The 27,197-nt window shown below is 41.4% G+C and overlaps 1 protein-coding gene across 1 annotated transcript in view; it reads right to left on the bottom strand.

The window, feature by feature from the left end:
* Window positions 1-27,197, bottom strand: part of snd1 (staphylococcal nuclease and tudor domain containing 1) — a 104,278-nt gene that overhangs the window by 20,575 nt on the left and 56,506 nt on the right. Inside the window, exons 17-18 of the mRNA XM_068755010.1 lie at window positions 20,235-20,423; window positions 5,999-6,140 (exon numbers count right to left, since the gene is read on the bottom strand). Of these exons, the coding sequence (XP_068611111.1) occupies window positions 5,999-6,140; window positions 20,235-20,423 (331 nt within the window). The remainder of the gene's footprint in view (window positions 1-5,998; window positions 6,141-20,234; window positions 20,424-27,197) is intronic.

Here is a 27,197-nt window from a genome sequence, read left to right as displayed (position 1 = left end):
CTCGTCGCTAGAAGAGATGCCATTCAACGGTTCTCGTTTAGGTAATAGACCAAGAAGTTTGACATTAGTGAGAATCGTCCTCGCTCGGATAATGAATAATGCAGATAAAGACACTTGTTTTCTGCCCCGAAAATCAAAAGCGGTCACGCCAAACAGACAAGGTGAGATGACCTTTTAGAAGCTACCTTGCGTGTCTGATTAAATAATGAATGCTTTGGGAGGGGAGAAGAGATCATCTGGGAAGGGTTTGACCTCTAAATATTACATTTGCTGCAGTCACAGAGCCAGCGAAGTGAAGCACAGCAACTTCGGCTGCTGTATCTGCTGCAACCTTTATTCAACAGTCTTGTAACCTGGTTTACTGGTTGAAGACCAGCAGAAAGTTCACAGTTGTACTTTTCGTTGTCTCAAGGTACTGAGACAGTGCCTATCTTGGTCAGTCTAAGGTGATGTCTAATCTTTTTCAGGATGGATTTAAAATTTAAATTAGAAGACAAGCAGTTCTAGCTATAAGAAGACTGCATCCACACTGTGTAATTAATTAAATTAAAACCATTCTGTTCTAATTTGATGGGCCTATTAAACTATTCACCATAATAATTAATACGAAAGTCACATTCAGCCTTTGTTGGATATCTTTGTCTTTTGTCCAGAATGCTAGTTCATTTATTTCATTCAATTAGTTTCCTTTTTATTGTTTTAATTAGATATTTCACAAAATAAAAAATATTTCTCAAATGCTTTGATTATTGTTGCTACTAATTGACTTTAGCTTGATGCCTACAGTGCCTCAAAAAGATTTTTAACACAGAATGGAACAAATGCATCGACATTAAACAGCCATTAAACAGCAACTTCAAAATGCCCCCCCCCCCTAATATAATTTCCCTATGGGATTATTAAAGTATTCTGATTCTGATTAATTATTTAGCACCATTGTATAAAGTACTCATCACTTGACTACCTTGACATGACATTCAATTTGCAGGCCACTCACCCGATCAATATGAAAGGCTTCAGTGATTCTCATATCTTCTTATTGAAATTAACAGAAGTGTAGATGTGGGGCGCTGACTCCACTAAAGATACAGTAGTTGGCCTGTACAAGATACTGATGCTGTGAGCTGTCAGATCACAGCAGGGAGGCCGTGTTGGCTAAATACGTCTTTATGAGAGGATATAAACACAGAGGGAAAGAGGAAAAAAGGCTAATATGAATAGATGAAAATTCTTCATCAGCAATAAAAAAAAAAACAAAGCCATGAAAAAATAAGATTAAACATAACGTTACACAAAAAGCCAGATCCAAACTCAGACATAGAAATGGGCTGTGAATGGCTCTCTGCCTCCCTTGCGCTATCAGTGGCTGGGCCCAACATCATTAGGGAGTGAACAGCTGCTAGGTGTAAAAGGTAGAAGTGTGAATAATGCGGATGGAGTGGCACCTGGTGGGGCGTGGGGAGGTTGGGGCTGTACGACGCCACTCATTATGAGTTTGTATGGATGCCCAGGACACAAGTACTAGACAGGATGTACCGCCAAATGTGCTGCAGCCGAGGCTTTGGGTGGGCAGAAAATCTGAGTTTGTCAGTCGGTGCTGGGCCGAACAATCCATTCTCACGGGGGTGACAACTGAGAGAGGTCCAAATCAGGCGGTGTCTGCAAGCTAGGAAAAGTCCCTGTCGGTAAACTGGGACAGCAATGTGAGTGACTTACTGCGGGGATGTTAAACGAGTCCATACTGTAGCTACCAATAAGTTTCAAAATAGAATCAATGCAAACATTTTGCAAGTTTTTAATTAATAGTATCAAAAATAATGGCAAAGCATCGAAAGTTGGCCTCTGTTTTCTAGAGGCCAAGCTCTGATAGATCTATGCAGGAACCAGTAATCATTTAAAGCCGCCAGAGAAATACATACATGAGGAAAATAGTGGTACAAGAGATGATGCGTAGAAAAAGTGATGAGACAGAAATGCATACAGCACGAGATAAAGACCCTTAAAAAAGTGTGGATTGAAATCGCAAAATCCCTCAAGCTTCTCAGTGGATTGGAATGGAAAAGCCTTCCTAAGGTGAAATTAATCATTTATTGAGCTCGTGTAAAGATATCCACACATGAAATCACCCACACTTAAGAGTAATTAACTAATTAACACGGAAGAGGCGTGTATTGAACACACACGCACACAAGTTTTTATGGACCCCTCAGGACAAAAGTATTATAAAATGCATCCCCCCCCCCAAAAAAATACATGAATTCCAATGCCCTTTACTGACATAACGATGACATCATGGGCCTACTTATATTTACTCAAATGCATCAGCGGCTGCCTCAACTTTTCAAGCCCCATTTTATAGTTTCTTTTACAGTTATAAAATAGCAGCATTTTAAAGCGCTGTCTGCTCCGCTCACCCCCGTCTGAATCATCGATCTGCCTCCAATTTGCTGCTTTTCGGTATATTCTTGAGCCGTGGCACTAATTTCTCCGCGATGATACAATTAAGTTCATTTTAATTAGCTGAAACGATCAAAGCAAATAGGAGCTTGCCCGCAGATGGTAACATGACACGCTCTGCCAGTCCTAGAGGTATTTAAATCGGTCTCATTTCTTCAAATACTTTTCCCTTGCATGTTTTGTTTTCATTTTTGGCCCATTTGGATCGACCTGATGTTACTTTAGGTGGCTGGATACCAGTTTCAGACCCATTTCTCACATATCCTGCACTCGGTTCTATTACAATATACAATGCGGATCTGCTTAAAACGATGTTTCTGATTAATATTTCATTGTAGATGTATACTTACACCACCACTGGGCACACTGTGGATGCCTCTGAAGACATAAGGTGTAAATAATTGATTGAACAACACAGCCAGGTCAGACTAAAAGGGTTTCTGAACTTCTCTGTATTTGTGGTTTACCGTACGAGTGAAAGAGGAAGGTAGATTCTGGTGGCGATCCAGAATTCTGTGTACGGCACTCGCACTAACTGAACTAAATCAGCTGATTGCACGGTCTCATACTGTGACATTTACCCGCTTCGTTGCTAAGCTTTTAATTAACAAAATTGGCTGAAAAATGAACAGGACAATTAAAGATATGTGGTGAGAATAATATTTCCTTTTTCAGAAAAGGGACGTTTGAATATTAGACGGTCTCCATAGAGACTGTTGGAAATATGGAGGCTATTACTGGAGTGGATAGAAATGATCACAGTGGCTTAAAAAACACGTCTGCATGCAGCGCTAAGGGCAACCTCAAAGTGCTATGCAGGGCGCAGAGTGTGTGCAGGATATGTCAATAATTACTAGAATTCACTTTACAATCCAGGAGTTAAACTTTTGATAATCAAATAATTAATCAGCTTTTATAAGCACATAAGATAGAGGTCATCATGTTATAAATGATCGAGTGACGAAGGCCTTTGTAGAGGTTTAGATACAATGCTGTTTTAAACTGATTTGACATTGGAAAGTTGTTTAGATTACATACATTTGTAGGTTGTTTTTTTTTATATCGACAAAGGAGGTTTTGAGGTTCACTGAAATAGGTACTGGATCTAAGTGACCCTGCAAGCCACCCCATAACTTGGTTGTGGTTGCATTTGACTTTTAGATGAAGATGCAGGAAGGGCAAACATCAAATGGTTCCATCAGCACAAATATGACAACATGTTAGTAAAACATGCAACAATCTCATGCATCAATGAGGTCATACAGTGCAGCTGCAATGGATTACACCGCAGTGGCGTTCACGCTATCATGACAGGCTTGATTTGTTAGAGCGTAATCTAAATGGCTTAAATGCAGAGAGCAATCATCACATGTTTAAAATCCTTCATTTCAGGAAGTGTGTGCGTGTGAGAGAGAGAGAGATAGAGAGAGAAAGAGAGATCTGAACATGTAATGATATTTGGCGAAGCTTGTACGATTTTACAGGCCTCAACACTTTGATTTGCTCTTCAAGGGACTGGTGTGACTTAATGTAGCTTTGAGGGAGCGTCGGCGAAAATGAAAGAGACCGATGAAGAAAAGAGACGGAGGAGGGTGGAGAGGGGCAAGCAACGTGACAGGGAGATGAGGATGGGGGGGTGAGCAGGAGGTGAGGACCAGTCAGGTTAGACCCCCCTGCTGAGAATAACACTTAAAAAAAAAACTAGTGCGTAAGCCTCTTGGTGGGAGAGTGCGGCCCAATTAAAGGAAGAAGATAAATAAATAATAAGGCTCCAGTATTGCTGGATCATCGAAAAATCTATGTTTTATAGGAGAAAATAATAAATAACACAGCTCTCCTGTCAAAATACACTGAGGGCAGCATTTAAAAAACTGCGATTTGTGTTCAATTTCTTGAACTTAAAACTGAAGTTGCTTCTGTAGAAAAGCTGTAAATTGATTGCACATTGCAGTTTTCACAGGTCTCTTATAGACACATAAAGAGATGAAATGCTAAAAATGAATCAAAACTCTGATTTGCTCTTTGATTTTGTGCCTGAATATTAAATTTCCAAAATTACTTCTCAAACTCTCAGTCTTACTTATCACAGAAGAAAATATCTGCTCTGTGTTTCACTTCTACATTACAGTTAGGGGATGCTGAAGGCATGAAACCCGGCCTCAGGTTGACAACGTGCCGTATCCCGTGCTTTTCACCCTCTTCCCAGTGGCACGTGAGTTTGATCCGTGATAAAACCTTGAACATAACCTCAGCATCATTCCTGACTTGCAGGAGAGTAAAGCTTAAGTAGCTCGAGGCTGTGTGAGGGCTCTAGATTTAAATCTACCGCCCATGGCAAGATGAATAACAGATGTTCCGTGAAGACTCGGAGAATTCGAGGAGCCACAGAAGGCAGGAAAGTGTAGACCGGATTGCTATTGTTTGAGTGATGTTTCATCTTAAATTGGTAGTAAATGAAGGCAAAGTAATTGATTACAGTTATGAGATAATTTAAGAAAAGGCCAAAGTCAATTTCATGGCATCTGACGACCAGTGAAGCCAGATGTGGGCTTCAGCATCCTGCTCTACTCCCTGCATACGACCTGGCAGAAGATGAAGGGATGCTGATTAGTATGAAGGCTTCACATCTGCACGGGATTTCAGTGAAACTTGGTATTTTTGAATGTGTGACTTTGCGAAGCAATAACCAAGTCTCAAAAGCGGCGACAGTCTGGTTGAAATTCCAACGGAATTTGACCTTTAACTGGACTCGTGATTATTAAGAAACTCGTGGACAACTTCTGAGTGGAGGAATTGTAACCTTTCATTATGTGGACATTAATATTTTGCCTGTGGTGGAAATTGCAGCCAAAGTGTTGCGACGTGAATTGAAGCCTAAGCATCCACTCCGTCCAGCATTAGATAACGGTTTCACCTTGAACCTACCGAGGATAAAACACTCTCTATGCAACTGCAATTCTAGACACCTTGATTTTAGCATTGCACAGGAAGGCCCATTAAGTATACCACCAAACATATGGGCCGTTACTCTGCACAAGACAAAATAGGGGGAGGTACAAAATAGGAGGTAATTGTGTACGCATTCATTTTCACATACACATACATAAAGATGCCAACAGAGCTTGTCAGGAGGAGCAGCCATGCAGGGACACCAGGAGTTTGTTAGTTTGCCCATCTCCAAAATGTCCTCTCCCTTCCTCTGCCTGTTACAGGTGGCATCAAGGGATGGTTTGATGTATTCCCATCATTCAATGGTAATAACGAGCAGGACATCCTTTGTTTTTTCTATGTGGATGTTGCAGCAAGGGACAGGGGTAAATGTCAGTGGTAGACATAACTGACATTCATAAAGTCAGTGTGCTGTTAAAACCTCTATGTGCAGAGTCTGGGTAGTATTTTGTGTATTAGGAGTGAAATAATCCCTGCAGAATAAAGAAATGTATGGTAACAAATATAGACCCACCCATCAAATACCAATTATTATTGGAAATATTGTTTCCTTCATTCATTTTTGCACACACAAAACAGGACCAGAAGTTACCCGTCTCCACGTCCTGGGCGTAGAGGTGAAGGGTGTCTGCGATTTCGGTGACATATACTGGTCTGTAGTTGGCCACTCGTTCCTTCAACTCTGATACATGGACAACCTCCTCGACTGGTTTCTCCTCATAATTGGCCCAGATCTACAAAACAGACATTTTCGATCAGTGATGACAAATATCAACAAATACGACACAAAACAAGAAAACCCCCAAAAGGTCGTTGCAGAATTAAAAAATGAAAGTGACAAAACCATGAGCACATGATGCCTGCATGATAGTCTGCAGTCAAGATTTTAAACCATAAAAAGTAGCACATATTTGTGTATATTTACTGGGAAACTTGATCAATAGAAAATATAAACATTCAGAACTGATATGTTCGTGTTAAAAAGCGACAGTATTGTATTCTATGCATATGTGTGTATTTGGTGTGTGTGTGTGTGTGTGTTTCTAAACAGGTTGCATCCTTTCTACGCTGCATCAAGGTTAGCTCTCTTTCAGCTCTCCTGGAGAACAGAGGGCAGAAGGCAGAAGGCTCATTAGGGGGAAGTGCTTTGCCTCAGGCCACATATCAAACTGCACGGATTTCAGTCGGTGTGTGCCTGTGTTTGTGAATCTGTGTTTGGAGGAAGGGATGTGGATGAAAGAGGGGGGTGGTAGTCAGACTGAATACAGCGCGTTTATAGTACAGCAATAGTATTAAAGATGTGCGCTAACATGGGATGGTCAGGTTGAATGGGAGCCAATCAAATCCCTGCAGATGAAACGCCATAGGAGAGTGAAGCAGGCGTTGAGGATGGGACGAGAAGTTACAATGTGCGAGGGTTTCAAAAGTGAAACGTGTAAAAAAAAAATCATTTCTGCAGGCTATCTGGGAAGAGTTTATCTTTGGAAGTTACAGAAACAGAAGGAAGAAGATGCAGACACATTTTAAAACGGCACAGTGATGATAGCCAATTAGATTCTGGCTAATTATTTAACTGCATGGTACAGTTGAGCTAATTAGATTAACTAGTTTTAGTGTTGTCATTTTTTTTTTATTACTCTGCCTTTGCCAATGCAGAGCTATGCCAGTGTTAAGGCTAAGATAATCATACCTGAGGCCTTCCTTTACATGCTGGCTCCTCAGCAGGCTGTAATTATCGTTTTACCCTCATAAATGCAGTAATGTTCAGGGGGAAATCGTCTTACGAGTGAACTCTGTGTCTAAGTGTGAAGAAACTGGCTAAATAAAAGCAAAAAAAAAAAATACAATTATCGTCACAACGATGGAAGAAATGCTTCCAATTGTTAGCCATGAAATAAGTGACCAAAGAGCTGAGTGCTTTTGCTCTGCATGCCCGGTAACAAAAGAAAGGGGTCATACTATCCAATTACATTCAATTATTCATCCCCCAAATGGTGCAGAAAAAGGGGTTGGAGAGGAGGAGGGAGAACAGAAAGCAGGTAGAAAAAGTGGGAATTGAGGGCAAGAAAGGTTAATGAAAACCAAAAATGTGGCCAAGCTTTGTAAACACAGAGATCATGCAGTATATTTCCATATAGGCACATGCAATAGTAGTGCCTAAACAGTAAGCACACATTATGTGAACAATCACAAACGCATTAATATTTAAAGTGTCTACTAATAAACAAATTGAGCTCTTGACTTTTAACCAAACCTGCAGTACCAATTAGGGATTTCAAAGATTAGAGTGTCTCCATTCATTAGCCTGATGGGTAATGCTGAACCTTTTAGGGTGGCGGAGTTTAAGGGGCTTTTTTCTCATTGTGTGTATCAAAAACAGACATTGGCAGGGTCTAACATACAATCACTGCAGGTTGAGAAGGGAAATTAGACTTCATCACAGAGCGGATTGGTTAAAAATAGAACGACTAGCTCTGTTGGATGAGTGAAAGAATGAAGGACGTTCAAAGGTTGAAATGCCTCCTGTGTTTAAGTTGTGTCGAGTGAAAAGTGTTTCATGTTCAAGATGAGCATTTGGTTTTGCGTCGTCTCTGAGTGCATTGAAACACTGGGGAGCTCCTTCTCTTTTCAAAGCACAAATTCATGTGAACACACACACACACACGCACACACACACACACACACACACGCACACACTGCCCAGGGTAGATGACCTTCCGTGAGCAGCCAACCATCCTGTTTGTTCCACTTGAATGCAGGTATGTGGCTGCTGCTTCTGCAACTGCAGCCAGACGCTTAAACCACCAAGATGGCAGGGACAATGTGTGTGCGCTTGCGAGTGTGCGTCCGTATGTATGAGAGAGAGGGAGAAGAGGGAAATAAAAGGATGGGGGGGGAAAGGGGAAAGTGGCAGGCTATTAAGCTGAAGGCTGAAAGGACGGGTCCTAATAATGGAAGCCAAGCAGAGAGATGGCAGGTCCGGATGACCTTCACAAACGCTGAATGACGAAACACACTTACAGCAAAGCAACTTAACGCAGCAGAGTACGGTAATGTGACGGTGCTGGACAGCGTTGCTCTTTTGCTGAATCCAGCGACGCCGCTCGGAACCACAAGGAACAACGGCCTACAAAGAACGAGCTCTGCTGCTACACGTACAAACGAGTGCAAGTGGATGAGCACACAGATGGATGACTAAACACGCACACTGCCAGAAAGGGGGCTGGTTCCAACACTGGTTCAACAACTCCAGTAATGTGTCTGTCTGTGTGTACAGTCTGTTGATACCAAAATTGACATTGGTCCCTGAACTAAACACACACTTTGTTAGCAGACTAGCTTCCAACTACATACAAAGTTTGCTTTGTTTTACTTATTTGTATAATAATTATATTCTGGCTCATATCCAGTGAACTGCATTTATAAAAGTGCAAAAAGGATTTCTGCCATTTCGGGAAAACATGTTGTTTTTAACTCTCCTGGGCAATTATGGATATATTGCCTAGTTTTGTGATAAATGTAAGCCACAGAGTTCTTGAAAAGAACATTATGAACACAACTTTCACATCTTCAAAATCCTCCATTAATCTGCCTTCATAAGCTAAACTCTCATTTGCAGCAGGCACATGTTGTTCCCATTTGAAAATGATTGGTGGACTAAGTTGCTCAGCCCTTGTCACTTTGTGCAGCTCTCAAACAATACAGTTGTTAAAAAGTAGATTATTGTGGGAGAGACAATAAACTATGCAAATCTACAGTGCATATTTGGATTTTTAATTCATCACACGATAACACATGGAGAGCAAACCAAAATCAATATGAGCACATTATTCATATTGTGCATTTGGTAAATCAATTTTGTCCCAATTAATTCCCTGATGAATCCCTTTTAGAGAGAATGGTTAATTAATTTGAGTGAGCAAGGCCGCTTGTCTTTCAGTCTCTCTATGTTCACTTATTGCCTTTTATTACGATCAAAAGGTTTAAAGCCACACATAAGAGACGAACCTAATTTACTTGTGATTCGTTTAATCTTGTGTAGACGCTGAATATCTAAGCGCCACTCGCACAGCAACACAACCTGACACAGATGGTATCAAAGGGGAAAAATGGGAAAGTCAGTAAAGGCGCATGTTTAATTTAAAAGTTAAACACTGCCTTTGCTGTACCTAGTCCCACTGGTACAGACTTAGAGCCAAAGTGTAGGCAAAAAGCTGCCACCTCATATCTCTGCCTTTGTATGCCTGCAGGATATCATGTGCAGAAGTGATCCCAGAAAATGACGACGGGTTTTAAAAAGGACGTTGACAAATACAACAGGTTGGGCGTTGTAGAAAGGTGGGTGGACCCTGGACTTCCTGCCGCTCAAAGATGTCTGTATTGACTAAATCATTAAAGATGGACGTTCAACAAGACGGACCATAACTGCTGCGAGATATACGACTGTCAGTCAAACCTTCAGGGCAGATAAATGGTCCCACACACCTCGACTGACTGACAGCAAGGCTAGCAGCATTGATCCATTTGGTTGTATTGACTGCATGTGACAGAACATACCAGAGGTCATGTTGGAGTTCACCAAACACAACAACCTTTATTTATTTATCGTCGGGGAAAAAAAGGTTTTTATTGATCTTCACTGCACAGTTAGGCGACTGACAGGTGTCGGGGCAGCTTGATTGCTTTTGTACAAGGAAGCGTAAAGACATCAACCCAGTGTTGTCCATTGGCCCTAACAGTGGGTTGTTGATGGTACATTAACTCTCCTTGTCATGGCGGGATAAGTAGAACCGGCATCTGCGCTACTGGAAGGAAAACTGATTTACAGGCTCTGTGCTTCCCTGCCGTCCTGACATTTAGACTTAATGCATGGCAGCCTCGCACTATAAAATATGTAGGCCTGGCTCAGCGCACACAAACATGTATGTGCGAAGAGGCACGGTTGTGGCCCAGGGAAGAATTGGTCCCGGTTGAGCTACGATACAGCAGAAGCCTCCTCCGTGTCACATTGGGCTAATCGAGCACGACGGCTGATGAATCTGCAAGGCCACACATGTGGACGCTGTAACAAAATGTGTAAGACGCACACATGTCTCTACGATAGAGTTGTAAAACAAAAAGTCATGCAGCAACAGCATAGTTTTTTCGGAGAAGCAAGTGGTTCATCACATCAAATATAAAGCACAGAAAAAGAAACGTAAAATGAGCTTTGAAAACTGTTGTGAGCGTTTCTCACAAGAAAAACAAATGATAAACAAAACAAAATATGGGTTCGGTCTCAGGCTACTCTCAGGGACAACTCTTGGATACGTTGCTCACCACTGGAACCCAATCAGCCGTAATCCTCTCAAATAATAAAGCTGAAACCAAAAAACGTCTCCAGCCAAACATGTGAGGCGAGGAGTGGGAGGCGGATGAAGGGACGAGTCTCTTGGATGTGGTTACTTAGCAGCCAAATTGTGCATTAAAACTGCACAGGTGGCATGGGACAGGATTTTTCGGCAGGAGAGGAGGGAGCCGAGCAGCTGGAGATGTCATAACAGAAATGGGAGAGAAAGCAAAAAAGAAAGAATAAGTGAAATAGATACCTCTTAGCTTCATATCACAGCTAGCAGATGTTCTACTATCACAAAGGTGGCAGGTAGGTGGCAGGGGGGACTCAACCCCAGCTTACATGGCTAATATCCCCCCCCCCCCGCCCATCCTTAAGCTGCCACACACACACAACAATGTTGTCCTTTGAAACCAGCTGAAGGGAACTTGTTACGCCTTTTTAACTGGCACAAATTTGTCAACACAAGACGTGTGCGTTGTGGTGGAGCTGAAGAAGTTTCGTATTTGCATGCATGGATATTTCTCTTTTAAGCATATTTTACAAAGTATTTGAAAATAAACCACAAAGAAACAACAGAGAATCAACAAACAGGAAATGCACACATGAAAAAACCCAAAATGTATCCTATTACACAAAGCTTGGTGTTGTGAGTGTGTGTGTGTGTGAATGAAATAAAGAGGGGCACAGTGTTACCATGGAAACAGCAAATGTGGGTGTATATGTAATTGGGCATTACATTCGCATACAAACTTACACCTGTGTTTCTGTCCCCAGTGTGCCGGCACCACCCAACTCAGCGAATGTGGAAAACCAGGCACTCACACAGCACACACACACCGTCCCCAGAGGCAAGTCGGTCTGGCATATGGAGTCTATGTCAAGTTTTGTGTCCGTTTCCCCCCCAAACCGTGTCTATCTGCGGCCATTAAAAGATGATCAAGCCAAGCAAAATGTCATCAGAGCAAAACAAAAGCAGCGCTGGGGAATAAGCACTCAATTAGAGCAGACCAGCTGCAAGTGTGAGGGCACATGATATAAATACTCTGTCTTGAAATATCATTGATGGGAAGGCAGGGAATAAAGGAGACAGGGGAGAAAAAAGACAATTATCAAACTGTTGTTTGGACTTTGTTATCATGTCAGATGCTCCCCCTTTACATTTATTCTGGGTCAGTTCTCCCTACAGAAGCCTTAATGGCACATGTGCGAGCTACCGTATGTGTCTGTCTATAAAACATGCCAACCTGAACGAACAAAAATGAGAAAAGTGGGCTAAAGTCAATCAACGCATAACAGATTTAGCTGAATCCCTGTGCAGTCTACCCTCTATTCATCCTTTTAGTGGCCAATCAAGATACGTTTGTCAACTCAAGTCGATTACACATGCTGCTCTCGGTCTGATCACTGGAACATTCCCTGGAGCTTCGAGTAACAAGCAAAAGGAAGGTGGAAAGAAAAGAGCTGGCATCAAGGCTTACAAAAACCGGATTTACCTCCATGTTAGTAAGTTTGCAATTCAAAGGAAATTAATCAACTTTTTAATTAACAGGACAGTCTGCCCCAGCTTGCCATGATGACTGATTTACCAAGGTTGTATTGGGAAAGGTAGCAATGTTTTTTACATTTCAGTGCCCAGAATCCTGTGAATCCATGAGTGCATGTCTAACAGCTCCAACGTCTCTAGTGAAAATCGGAGTTCTTGGTTGTGAGGCAGCTCTACTAATCAGCATCTTTTGGCAGTCTTGAACCAGGAAACAAGAACAACGTGTGTGATGACAAACGGCGCAAAACTGGCACAATTGCAACAATAAAAGCTCCATTCAAAAGTGACGCATCAGAACAGCAATTTATTTTTTGGGTAAAAAAATAAATGCTGACACATGGAGGAAGTGGTAGAAATAAAAAGAAGGAAAAGTAATAAAGCAGATGTGGGGGAGAAAGAAAGAAACTAAGAAACAGAGGGAAGGCTGCTGAGGGAGCCTGACTGAACAGTGGGAATCAGAAGCAGCGTGATGACGAGATCCTGTTTATGTAACTCTCTGTCCCTGAGGCACGAAAGAGGAAGACAGCAACTCTGAAAAATGCCCAAAACACACTCACAAGCCCAGTAGAGTGGTCCCATTATCTAGATTTAGAGTGTTTTCTGCAGGCTAGACTGAAACAGCGAAAGAGGACTGGCCTGAATTACAAGAGAATTCATCATCAAATCTTTTTAAACCTTGATCTTTACAAAAAAATAGAAATGATTTCCGCTACCACATTTGCCCTCTCCAGTTAACCCTTCATTTCGGCTGATAAGATTAAATAGGTTGGTCATGTCTCTGATGGTCATAGATGGGAAAATATAGCCCCAATATGGTTAAAAAAAAACGTTGAATTAAAGATTAGAGGAGAAAAAAAGAAAGATGGAGGTGACTGGCTGTCGGTCATGGCGCAAGAACAGATAAACATTAACTTGATTTGTTTCCAAATCAAGTTACTGTGATGAGGCCTGTGTGAGCAAACGTACTAAAGAGAACTGATGAGGCATTAGCATTCATAATGGTTATAAGCAGCTACTCATTCATTCGAGCTTAATACGCCTCAACCTGGATGATGTCGGAGGACCCTGTGCAGTTTAAAGTTAAAGCAGCAGCAACGCCATAATTGCAAACACTAATCCCATGTTTGAAAAGTCAGATGGGCCGTAACGGTCTGTCGGTGACAACAGACCAGTGGCGCAATGTTGATAAGGTCTGATCCTCATGTCCTGGAACTAATAAAGAAATTAAATCGGCCAGGTTTGAGCTACAAACCCACAGAGGTAACATTTAAATGGCGCCCCTAAGAAGCAAATATTTAGCATGTCATTTGACAGCACAGAAAAGCAAAGGGAAGCGACGAGGCAGGGAGGGAAATGTATAAGGGAGGGCAATTTCACAGCCGACCCATATTAAATCGAGTTAAGTGTGGCTCCAAGCAGGTGCCCTAAAAAAATGTCAAAGTGTGTGTTAATGACTATAACTTGCGTGTCTCTTATTTTTTTAGTGCAAACACACAGTTTTCTTTCTCTCCTTGATTAAACAGGGATGATTAGGGAAGACACCTGGAGCAGGGCAGAAAGTGTGCACACTTGACGTTTTCGCAGCATCTGCCTGATGACTACAGAAATAAATAAATGTCAGTTACCTGCAGGGGAAAATGACATTGCTGTTGCAACCCGTAATGGATGCTCGCATTGGGTGGCGCGGCCAAAACATCATGGCGGAGTGTTTGGTATAAAATGCTCCAAGGTTACAGGAAGGTCATGATTGAAAGTGCATTCAAGAGTAACAAATATCCATTATGAAGTGATTATAAAATGACACTGTGGATGGAGATGATTTGTTAATAAAGTATGATCAAAGGTTAAAAAAAATTTTCATGGCTGGTTGTTTGTATTCCATTCCTTCATTCTGTTGGAGGAAAGAAACCCAACAAAACCAGTCCACAGCAAACAGAGTGGAAACGTGTCTCTGTAAAGTGTCCCAGGAGGGACAGCCCAGGAATAAAAAAAGAGTAAATAATAATTTAGCTCAACTCCAGCCCATCGCAGTCCAACAGCACACCCTTCACACTCACATTTATCAACGGCCGGTGATGAAGAAATTGGGTAAGAAGAGGAAAGAGAGAGAGTGAGAAAACAGGAAAGCCCCAAGATATAAGAGACAGGGGAAGAGGAGGGAGGCAGAAGAGCAGACCTGGGGGTTGGTGTTTTCTACCATGGGTGGCAGAGCTGAGCATGTGTTAATCAGCCATAATGCAACGCACTGTGTCATATTGCATTATGTTCTCTACCAGCCTTTCACCTCATTTTCATTCTTGTTAGTCCACTATCTCCTCTCTTGGCCTCAGCCCATCCATCCACAAAGTGGAGTGAAGGATGGGGGGGGGGGGACTCTGCTTCAGTTTTTCACTACTGATGAACCACAGAATTGCCCCAGAGGACATATGCGAACAGCCTGCAAGAATCCTGTGCATAATCAGAGAGGAAAAAGCTGCACAAGCTAAACAAATATGGTCTAATTCCTGCTTTTACGCTTCATCAAGTAGAATATTTCATCCGAGTGCGTGTTCCTCGGGATTGTCCCGATGCCCTGGTGGCTGGATGCATTTTTCAGACGACATTGTCAAAGTCAGCGTGTCATTCTGCAACTCGTGTGAATGTATAATTCAGCACAGAAGGTGAGACTGCAGATAAAGACTTGCCTCATTGACTGTGTCATAGTCTATCTGGTTTTCAAGTTTCTTACTCATCAAATAGAGTTTTGTATGCGTCGCCTGACAAGTAACTGATGTGCAAGTAGTCCGCCCATGAGTCAAAAGAAGAACAATGCAGATAAAAATGGAAGCGATGTTTCAGGAGACTGAAGAGGAGATGACAGACTGCTGAATTTGCAGATCAGAACTAAAAAAAAAAAAGGTGGACAAAGACAGCGAGAGAGAGAGACATACCGCAGCCATCACTGGGTCTGGTAATCTTATTCTCCATCTCTATGCCTCAGGGCATGGAGGGGCCAGTTTGCTACAGACAGCGACGGTGGGGGGGTGGGTGCGTCACAAGTGAGCATGCCTCTGTATGTCCGTGTTTGTACTACCAGCGTGTACATGCTCAAAGTGTGTTGGAGTAAGCAGAAAACAGATATGGAGAGTATGGACATGTGGATCCTCCTTCCATCTGGGAATTTAATACCGGTGATAGTAGTATAAGTTTGGATCTACAAAACTTTAAAAAAAAGACTTTTAAATCCCTGGTCCAAAAAGATCATATAAATTGGAGGAACCTCAAAACCTGAATGATATGACCGCTGATGACTAGGACTGAGCGCCATGACCTATCATGATCAATTAGATGTGCTCTCTGTTTCAGTGCTCCTCACAACTACAACAGTCGTTCTCGATCCAAAAGTTATTTGACTGATGATTGCTGCTCTACTGCACTGGGTAATAAAACCGACACTATATCAAAACAGCAGCAAGAGTAGTATAAATAGACTGCCAACATTCGAGATGATGTACCGTTCAGTTCCAGTCACTTATCTCTTTAAGGGCAAAAAAGGAAAACATGCAAATCACCGGTAATTTTCCTGGCCCTCCCCATCTCTGAGGTGGTCCATCAAAATAATACTAGCAACACAATTTCCATTACAAATCTTTTTTTTTATGGACCTGAGGCAACAAAGAGAAGCTATAACATAATACTAAATGGTAGAAAATAAAAAATTAACATTTGATGTAATGTCAAACATGAACATGGACCAGGTTTGTGACATGTGTTTGTTGATGTGACATTAGTTATCATGAATTTTAAACACAACGCGTGCATTATGCATGGTCTGCAGAATGCATGCAGTATGCATTTGCTCAGCTTCTTCCGCAGAAGTCCAGGCTTATTAAATTAAGATGAGGTATACATACTAGAGCTGGGCCTAAAAGTGCCTTTTTAATTAAAAGTTTACCACATTGAAAGACTCACAATAGCTGCTCTGAAACTGTTCCAAGAAGGAACTGAGGACGTCCAAAACAAGCTGTGAAGGTTTGTGACCATAAGAATGAAACCAATAGGGTCAAATAAATATTACACCGTCTGAGGCAAAACCTTTCTTCTGTTGTATTATTCCATTCTAGAGTACAAAAGAATTGAAAGAAGCAATTAATTTCAGACAAGCTTCTCTTTAGGCAGAGTGTGTATTCAAATTAACTTCCTCAACTTTTTTAAAGGGGTTAGCCTTCATCCACCAAATGGACAAAACATTTTATGATTGAAATTTGGCAAGGGGTTGAACAAGACAGACAAAATACATTTATCCTCACTTCTTTCAAATGCATTTGATTTCCTTTCAGGCATGACAGGGTTCATGATAGTATTGGATGCCCTGGGGCCCCAATACTTACTGACCCCCTTATTTAGGCTAAGCATTTCAGGAAAATGCCGAAAAAGGCAGAACCGGGAAGAAACGTTGAATTATCCATCTATCCATCTTCTTCTTTTGCAGATTATCCGCCCTGAGGGTCACGGGCCCGCTTGAGCCTATCTCAGGTGGCTACGGGGCAGAGGTGGGGTACGTGTGGGGTACGCACCAGCTCATTGCAAGGCTAAACAAAAGACAAACAACCCATACGTGCTCACAATCACACCTGCGGGCAATTTGGTGTGACCAATTCACCTCAGATGCATGTTTTTGGAGGTGGGAGGAAGTCAGAGAACCCAGAGAGAACCCACGCAGACACGCAGGAGAATATACAAACTGTGTGCTGAAGATTCAGGAATCTGAACATCTAGTCCTAGTAGAGATGCAGCTCTACTCCACAGTGGAACACTCTGCCACCCCCCGATTATACACAAAAAGGGAGGATAATGTTAAATGTTGCTTTCGAAGCACTTGACATTGACATTAATTGATTCAATTAACTATTCACAATAAAAAATACTGCAGACAGTTAATCTTATATGACAGTTTCATATTGCTTTTCTGTGGATGAAGGACACTACTGAATGGTTTGGTAGAAATTAGCAAAAAAAAAGTGCTCCCCTCCCCACCTATTTAAATTAGAATTAATTCTGAATCAAATGGACATCCAGACATGGGGGGGGGGGGGGGGGGGGTTTAAATAGGAGAATGACAAGCTTATTCCTGGTACCATTTTTTGTTTTTGTTTTTTTTGTTTAATGAAATGCAGTTACAGTCAGCTTGTAATTGTGTTAAATATCACTGGATATTCATTAAATCTGTGCCAGGCCCCTATCAAAAAACAAAAAGAGAGAAGGAAATGACATACCCACTGGGATTGCTGGCCCAAGTCAAAGACACTTGCCAGCAGGCCTGACAACGTTTCTGAGAAAATTTAATGAAAGCTACAGCCAAAGTCTCTGCAGACAAAATCTCTACTTCATACCCCAAATTTATTTGACAGTATAGCAACAGGGGAACTCTCGAGCATCAAATGAATAGCCGAAATGAGTTGTGTCATATTACAATGACAAACATGCAGTGTTTTTGAACTTTTTCTTGCCCGGAGGGGCAAACGCACAAAGAGTGTCGTTAAACCAGGTGATAAATTTAAGAGAGGGAACAGGTGCTACTTTGCACAGTCAAATCTTATAATTTGAAATGTGTTTCTACAATGTCCGTTTTTTTTCCTGAAAGCTGTAAAATGTTAGCAGGCTTCTGAACGTTCTGCATGTTCGTAGAAATGGATTTGCAACAAGGACTGTTCCAAACATTGTCCAGAGAGCTGCTGATATGCAAATTTGAAACATGCTGATCTTTAGAAAATGCTCTTCTTCAAACACTTTGAAATACTTCATTTAGAATACAATCACTTTGTCCCACTGGTCTCATTCTAGAAAAAACTCGTTCACTTTAACTCACTCGAACTAAGCAGTTTTGGTTCAGAATGCTACTGCAGAAAAGCTCCAATTCCCCTTGTTGTCCTTGGTCTCTACTGAACCCCAACGCAAAGTCTTATTTAATGAGAGTGCGTGCACAAACCTTACGACTCCGGTTCATTACAACAACCTTGTTTTCCTTGTGGGGACACCTGACACAGCAGTACCTACTGATATTCTCCCTACGGCTGTGGATATGGAAGACAACGGGAGGGCAATGAGAAAGGAGGAAGAGAGGGAAGATGGGAGGAGACGTGATCTGCCCCACCTAGCCTAAGCCTACACGCACAAGACCAGCTACAACTTCAAAAGAGAAAGGCTGAAGAAGAAAATATTCAAGCTCTCAGCTTTTCTCGAGATGGTCTCTCCGGGTTAATTACAGCAGCGAGCCCCCCACCTCATCTGCCTTCAAGTTGCATGCTATGCATTCACACACAACCAACTGCCTTGTGCGCCCATCAACACACCGCACTCTTTGCCACGCATACCCACACACCAACAAATCAAGCCGAGGTTGATCTGTGCACCAGGGCTACGGCGAAGTCGTATCAAACTAAATCACTGTATGTCTATTCTACGCAGGCCCCATTCTGGCATCTTTCAGCTCCACCCTGTCCGCACTCAGGTTAGCTAACGTCGTGGTGAAAGTCAATCTGCCCCGATGCTGCAAAGGGGGTTGCAAACCAGTTGTGAAATTGTCATCAGATCTGTTGGCCGTGTGTCCTCTTGTTGAGCTTAGATTTAACTCAGTGTGCTCGCATTGCTGCAGAGATTTTTTTTTTTTTTACTTTTTTTCCCTGTGCAGAATTATCCAGATATTCACCCATATTTTATTTTTTGAGAAAATGTTTTTTTTTTTTTTAAAGAGTATCTGTGTAAAAAGAGGAAAGTCAGGAGCAAGAGAGACGAGACAAAACACAATAACTGTGAAAATGATGGAGTCAGAGAAGAGAAAAGGACTGAAGCCCTTTCTTGGCTACAGCAATACATAAAATTTCTATGGGGAGTGGAGGCATTTGTGTCTCCTTAAGGATCCAAGTAGATGGAAGCAAGGGAAGGAGAGCTAACGGAAGAGAAAGACCAAGCGAGAGAGAGAGAGAAATACGTTACATAGATAGAAAGCAAGGGGACAATGATGACATCTGGCCAGGCACTTTATGCATCTGGGGGTGGGGGGGGGGGGGGGGGGGGGACGACTCAGAGCTGTAATGAAAAAGCAAGGCTCGATCGGGATCAGTGTGAGAGAGGCCTCCATCCATCAAAGGACTCCCATTGAAGAAAGGAAGCTTCAACGCTAATGTTAAATATGCAGCTATTCCAGAGCCCAGATGGAGCATTTCCACATTATTGCAGCTATAAATAAAGGATTTCCTGTATGTTGCATACATTGGTGCACAAATTGCTCATGATTCAATGGGGTGCAATGCTACACATACTGGGTTCTACGCTACGTTTATGCAGATGCAATCATTCTCGTGTGATTATTAAAAACAAAGCAGGAAGCTAACTCTCACGGCAACACCTATGGTACATTAAGCCGTCAGGCTGGTAAGGGGGATGGGATGCGCCTTTGACAAGGGCAGTCGAAGTTGAAGTTTGTAACGGAAAAAAGAGCAAGTTTGCTGTTGGGACAATAGTTATGTGCTTATAAAAATGTATTTGGGCATTTTCTTATCGGAAAGAATGGCTCTTCATGTTTTCTCCGCAGAGTTGAGAAGGATGATCATTCCCACTGCCTGCATCACATATTAATACACTTCTGTTATTGAAGATATAAGACAGCAAGACATGCCAGGAATGGAGAAATTCTATCCAGTTTTGCTCTTTCTTGTTTTATCCAGTACAGACAAGCAAAGTGCAAATACTGCCTTAACTGTGGGTTGCAGTCAGGATTTCTCATGCCAAATATTCACCAAATACTAAAGAATTCCTTTAGTGAATCTGGGTGTGGGATGAATCTGAACAAACAAAATCAGGCTTATTTGGAAGACGGCTTTCAGCTTGTTGTGACTGTGGTGATTGCACTGATACTTTAATAGCATGTAGAGTCAACAAGACTCTTGTAAAACCTAAACAAGGACCAACCTTCTCTTTTCTCTGCCGGCATGCTTCCTCTGCTGAAACCAGGGTTTTGTAGTAGGCGCTGCGCTCGGCTGAGAAGTGGACCTTAGATAGAGAGTTTTCTACCAGCGCCACTGACAGATTCGAACCCTCAATGTGAAGCCAGCCAATGAAGTTCCCCGCTTTATCCATGGTCTCCACCTCAACTTCCACCTGAAACAAAAGCATTAGGGGGGGGAGGAGACAAGAGACCCTGTTAATACTGTGTATAAGAGAGCAGGTTTGATATTTCTTCACAGTGAAGTGACGGCATCTGAGGTGTCCAGTGCGGAGACTTCCACTTTAATGAGGACTCTGAACACTGCTTTTTTTCCCAAAAGTAAATAATTTCCAATTAGTGCCACCCAAGTTGAAACTTAACAAATGAGGGCACTGAAATATGTAGCCCTGCTGACAAAGGAGGAAACGGCTCACATTTCCCATGATGGACTATAACTAAATTCTGCCTATTCAGGCTAATTATCTATTCATTGCATTTTGTTTCATAAGTGATGGATGGCCAGGGAAAGGAGATAAAACAACAACAACTTTGTTTCCCCCCCTTCCTTCTCTAAAGCTTCAGTCAGTGAGAAAGTGAGAGGGCAGGTGTGCTGAGAGAGATACGGAGAAGTGAAGCGATTAAAACTCTGGGCTGCTTAGCCATGCAGCCCACGAGGGAAATCTGAAGGGAATCAAGTTGGTAAAATGCTCGGCCTTGTTCTTAAATCTTAACTAAAGCAAAAGGATTAAATTAATGAATGCAGAGTCTGTTCTAGTAAGTCTGAAATTGACAACCAAGACATATGACAGTGACAAAAATATATTTAAACTTCATGGATACAGAGTACTTTTGGTTTCTTATCAATAATGCAAAGAAAAAGCATGCACGCAATGCATGACATTAAAAAAATGGCTCAAAAATTGCATTCCACAATTTTTCACCTGTAAAAGGAGTTTTCTTTTTCCAATTGAAAATGACCTTGAAATAAATTATAGTACAAATCTCTAACGTGTAAAACGTACTGTAAGAGCGCTGAGATAAGACATTTGTTTCTCAGGTGCTGGAAAGGTAAATCTAAGTTCACCAAAACCTCATCTAGTTTTTCTTTCTCTGCTATATCAGATACTCACCCAGTTTTGTCCCTCTTTGTCTTAAAAGCACAAACAGTTATGTAACTAGGCTATTAGAGCACCACTGGTCAGAGAGTTAAATGTCAAATGGGGAAGTGGGCGAGTGCAGGGCAAAAGCCTGGAATGGATAGTACCAACTTAACTGTCACAACTACTACTAAGGCGGTAGCTGCAAAACAAAAGCAAAGCAACACTGACATCTAAAAACTGCAGTCTAAGCTGGGGGGGAAGAATTTGCTGCAAAAATTGAAAACTCAACTTCTGGACTAAATCCATTCCAAAAGCTACCTACTAGAGGATCTATGATAAACGTGTGAAGGAGAGGGAAAGAAAGGAAAGAAGAAATGAAAACAAACAAAGGAAGGAAGGGGGAAGGAAATAAAGAAACAAAAAAAAGCATCAAAAACAAATCTGTGACTACAGGAGAACTTGAACTAATTGGTAGATGATACTGTCCCGATCATCCTATTGCTAAGCAACAGAGGTCAAACCATCATTGATTGCTGAACAATATTGTAGAACAAGACATGAAATCTGTAAAAATGATTTCCGGTCTGTGTACAGAAAATTAGTTTTAGGTCAAGTACAAATGATCCCATCTGTCTACCTCAATATACACACATTTGTGGACACCTTATGTTGTGTTATTCCTTGTTTCCTATAGAACAACAACCAGCTAAATGTGACAACCATGTGGAGAAATCACACGGCCGGGCCGGACAAAGCAGATCAATCATTCTTTTATGAGGGTGAATATAAACCAATCAGAGATGACAAGAGAAGGAGGTTGAGACATGCTAAAAGGGAGGGTGTTATTAAAGCTGAAATTTATGGCTTCACAGACATGGGTTTTACAACTCGTTTGAGCCTAATGAAACTTTGTGTATCATTACCTACCAAACATATGCAAAGAAAATTAGTCTGCCACCTAAAACTGAAGAGTAGCAAGAATGTACTGCTACAGAATGCATGCAAAAATGAGGCCACGAAATTCATGTTTCCAAAAATACAATCTCACAGGCAAGACACGTAAATGGCAACCTTTTTTGTGTGATAGTTATATAATATTATATTAAAACACATAAATCAAGGTCATCTGTCCACTTTTTCCAATATAGATGGAAGCATTCAGATTCAGAAGCTTAATGGTATCTGTTGTCATATTAATTTTCATGGACGAGTGCAACACCCTGGCTGAAATAAAAAAAGATATTACAATCACAAACCTTGGGTGAGCAAGACCTTGAAAGCACCATTAGATAAAAGGAAATTTACTTTTCATCTGGCAGCCGTGAAGAGATGAAAAAGGCTAATGGAGGGGTCAAATGCTGATATATATATATACCTATAATCAAGCATTCTGTTAATATATTATTCTTTAGTAGTTTAAATGTAATTGTCCAGTCCAGTCAAGCTATTGCCCCTGACTTCAAAACACCGTATATAATATAGTTTAATCTGTAAATCTATGAAAATGAAAATAGTCCTTATGGATTATTGCAGTGTAGGAGGAACTGTGCCAGCATCATTTCCTTCTTCATTTCCCCACTCTTTATGAAAGAGCAGTGCCCACCTTGGAGTTTAGGCCTCAGAAAACTGAATTTATGGGTTTTACAAATACACACACACAAAAGAAAATTTGAATTTCTTGTCGGTTTAAAGTAAATAGCTTCGGTCACAACGTGGAGAGGACAGGGAAAGCGGAGTGGAAACTGCTTCGAGTGGAGCCCAGATGGTTCCCCAGTGGAGGTTTCCTCTGAGCCAAGATGGCTCCCGCTGGAACACAAAGGGGCTCTGGTAATCTCATAAACGCTGGGATTGTGTTTACAAAGTGGACAGAAAAGAGAAAAAGGCAAAACACACATACACCCAAAGCCGTGCATGGGTACGTGCAAGCACCTACACACATGCAGCCGTTCACAAGTACAAAAGACAAAGCCATTTGGTACCACTGAAGTGAAACCTGGCCCAAGGGTGGGCTCTAGAATTGTATTAGATTTAATTCACTTAGTTGTCAGAAAGAAGGACAATGAAAAAAGGAAAGGAAGGAAGGAAAGAATGGAAAAGAAGAAAGGAAAGGAAGAAAGAAAGCCCAAACGAATGAACTGCAATGTGACCCGGCATGTCAGAACCAAATCCTTAAAGGAAATAAAAGTACTGATCAAACACAAGGGGCCGGCAATTTAAAAACTGGCAAGGGGCGGGATTTATTTTTATCACCACATCAATACCAGATAAATATTGAACACCTGAAGTGGAAAAAACAAATTAATATAAGTCCAAATGATACAGGCCACAATGTGTTCAATATGTGCTCAACCAATGAGGTATCATTTGGCAGATGGGTTAGAAGCTCAGTCCAAGCATCGCTTAATGCACACATTCTCTCATCTGGACAGGATGCAGGGTACATAAATAAGAAACAGCACGGAGGAAATGAACGTGCCAGTCACGGCTTTCAATCACTGCTGACGATAACGCTGCTGCTATTTTAAATCAGACTGTTATTTCAATTACTCAGATCGCATTCATCACAGATTTAGGTTTGCATCAGTTGAATTACTAGTTGTGGTCATAAACTTTTAGGCCTTAATGCCTCAGACGACCGGTACACAGAAGAGAGAGAGATAGAAAGGGGTGCACAGAAAGAATGACAAAGCTAAACAGAGAAAGGTGGAGAGGTTCTGGCACATCTGGAATTAGGCTACTATGATCCTTCTCTCTGCATTTCGCTTATGGCACTTGCTTACCTTCCTCATTATCCTGGCTCAGAGAAGACAATAAGACTGAAGATAGATCGAGAGAAATGAAGTCAAACGTAGAAGAAAATAAAGTAAAAGAAAGAAAGACTCAAGCCCTTCCCACCTACAGGGACACGACTAACAAAGTATTGCTAGCTATCTAACAATGCCACGCAGACTGGAAATGGATGTGTTGTGTGGGTAACTATGTGTGCACGTATTATCCCAGTGTGATCAATGTGACTAAGGGGTCCCATGCATCACTGTCAGCGGCAGGCTGCTGTCTGTCTTTGGCAGTGTGAGGAAAAGTCAAACAGATTCTCTAATGGCTAGGGTCATTAATAGTCAGGCAAACAAGCATGATCCCCACCATTAAACCTGCCTGATGCCCATTAATGAGGTTTTCTATTATCAATAGATAATTGATGTTTGTGCTGCATCGCTGCACAGGAAAAAAAAGGGAATAAAGGGAATTTCGTGGCAAGAGATGTGGGAAAAGGGAGACTGAATAAGCGGGATACCCTTTCAATTAATGTACGGTATATAGGAGACAAAATGTTTTGGCATTTCTTATATATGTATAATTGTATTCTGACATCAGCTATTTTTCAAGTGTAAATCAAATTATTATGTTTCATGTATCATGCAGGATTGAAAAAACAAAAACAGCAACAGCAGAAAATAATAATGAAACTTCACTGATGTTTGTTGGTTGGCTTATTGTTATTACTATGTTTTATTAATAGCTATGAAAAAAATGACAGAAATATTATATTTTTCAAATTTGGCACAGATTTAGTGGAAAGTGTACGTTACCCCCTTTACCTTTGTCACATCTACTATAGATTCCAATTGTAATGCAAACAAACAGTCTGTATTCGAGCCCAGACTATACAGGATTTTGAATTGTCAAATTGGGATTATTTAACATGACACCTAAAATAGCCAAACAGCCAATCTGAAATCATTGGTGCGTATTGTGTCTCTCCTCGCACTGAAGAAGTGGACCATGTTGGAAGCATTCACAGAAAATACAAAAAAGATCAATACTAAGTCGATCACAGGAGAAGCTGGTGTTGTCCTCTACAAATAGCTTACAGCACACTATCAGACATACAATAGATATGCAGTGATATGCTGGAAGGGTTCAAGCGAGTGCAGAGCTTTTCCAATGGCGTAATGTCAAAACAAATACACCCCCCCCCTCTCTCATGACATACAATCTGAAACAACTGGATGATTTTGCATGAGGATTATTTAAGATAATTCTCAGACGGAAAATAAACCAACTCTTATTACCTGTTTGCTACAAGGTAAACGTAACCATTAAAGTCAACGAGCTTGTGCATCTAACGATCATATTCAGAGAATGCTGTGTAACGTATTTTTGACATTGATCAGACACAGTTGCAGCCCATTAAAAAGAACACGTGGGCAAGGTCATGTTGATTCATATAAAAGGATTTTGCAATAGCTGGAACCTGCAGGCTTTTGTAATGCTCGCTGACCTTCATATTACTTTTCTGTCATTTCGATCCTAAAGCCACAGCATGTAGAACAACTCCACGCCATGGGGGGGTTTTACCAAGCCCCAACAAAGCACAGGGTCAGTGACATTGCGTAACGCAAGACCCATGGCAATGTAATGACCAACAAGATTCAACATCAGTCAGTCTTTCTACATACATCTTCTCTGATGTATGTATATATATAACACCAAGATATCAATATGATTGTGAGGAAGCGTGAGCCTTCAACTAAAAGAAACTGTGCATTGATAAGATGTCCATTTTGAACCCATTACACCAATAGTCCCGTGGTCCTCGAATAAATCAACACGACTGAAAGACTTATCCATGATTAGTAAAGTTTCGTGAGAAAAGGGGTTCCAAGGACATCATAAAATCGATTGCATATATGACATAAAAGAAAGCCTGCATGTGTCAGCAAACCCAATCAGGCCAAACCTGTAGTTAAATTAGTTTATAGATCTTTTGAAATCCAGATGATAGAAAGCTCAGCCCTCACATGGCACCAGAGGTCGCTGAGCAAGAGCAAAACCTTTCATCGGGGCTTAACAGACTGGTTATTAAGATCAATAACAGCAATAACTACAATCCATCTCATTTGAAAGAAAGGGGCGACATGGCAGGTCGAAGAATATTGAGCTACATTTGTAATATTACAAATATATAATTCCCTTTAACTGTGTAGTGTGAAGGTGCAGGTGGGGAAACACATATTGAACTGGGATAACAGTTATTGAATGGTTGTCACACAGCTCCGTTCAAGTTATTACTTTGCAAGTTTCTATTTTTGTCGACATAAACTTGCAACATCAGATCCCAATGGCAACTGAAGTGCTCGAAATTTATTGCAGTTTGGAATAGACACTATAATTAGATTTTTAAACATTTTCACTTGACTCCCAGAGGTACATTGTGTTCTGGGGCTTAGACACACAGCTCCTTGAGGCCCCAGTGTTTTTGGAAAGCAATGAGAGGTAAGAATCCAAATGTTCAGATCACTGCCTGAAGCAGTAAATGCTTCGTAGGAGAAGTCAAGCCACATTGAGCACATGTAGGGGTGGGTCAGAATGATTGGAGAGGGCATTAAGCCCCATTACCGCTCAACATGACAGCCTTGCTTTCCTGTAGATCCATTTTCAGATGTAACTTGGCCTAAGCAATTGAAATCACTGAACAATACCAGCAGTCGGACAAACAAGGAGAAAGAAGCAACAAAATGTTTTACTGCGACCTGAGACCACCACTTCTATTGAATAGATGATAAAGGAGAAGGAAAGCTAATCATTCATCAATAGTTAAGATCAATAAAATGTGGGGAAGTTCTTTTAACCACTTCAGCATGGCAGGACTCAACAATAGTGATTGAACAGACGAAACGTTTTGCTTTTTTTCGGGCTTTAAGTAGATAAGAAGTGAACCATCAGCTTGCTTGAGAGTTTAACACAGAGAATCGCCAATCTGTTTATGCAAGCTAATCAGCTATCCCGTGGCTCCTGCTAACCAGCCACATGCTGCTAACTCTCTCCACCCACCTGCAACTGAGTAAT

This window comes from Brachionichthys hirsutus, chromosome 22 (assembly GCF_040956055.1).
Source record: "Brachionichthys hirsutus isolate HB-005 chromosome 22, CSIRO-AGI_Bhir_v1, whole genome shotgun sequence".
In the NCBI taxonomy this organism is placed as follows: Eukaryota; Metazoa; Chordata; class Actinopteri; order Lophiiformes; family Brachionichthyidae; genus Brachionichthys; species Brachionichthys hirsutus.
This window is presented reverse-complemented; position numbering and strand designations above follow the sequence as displayed.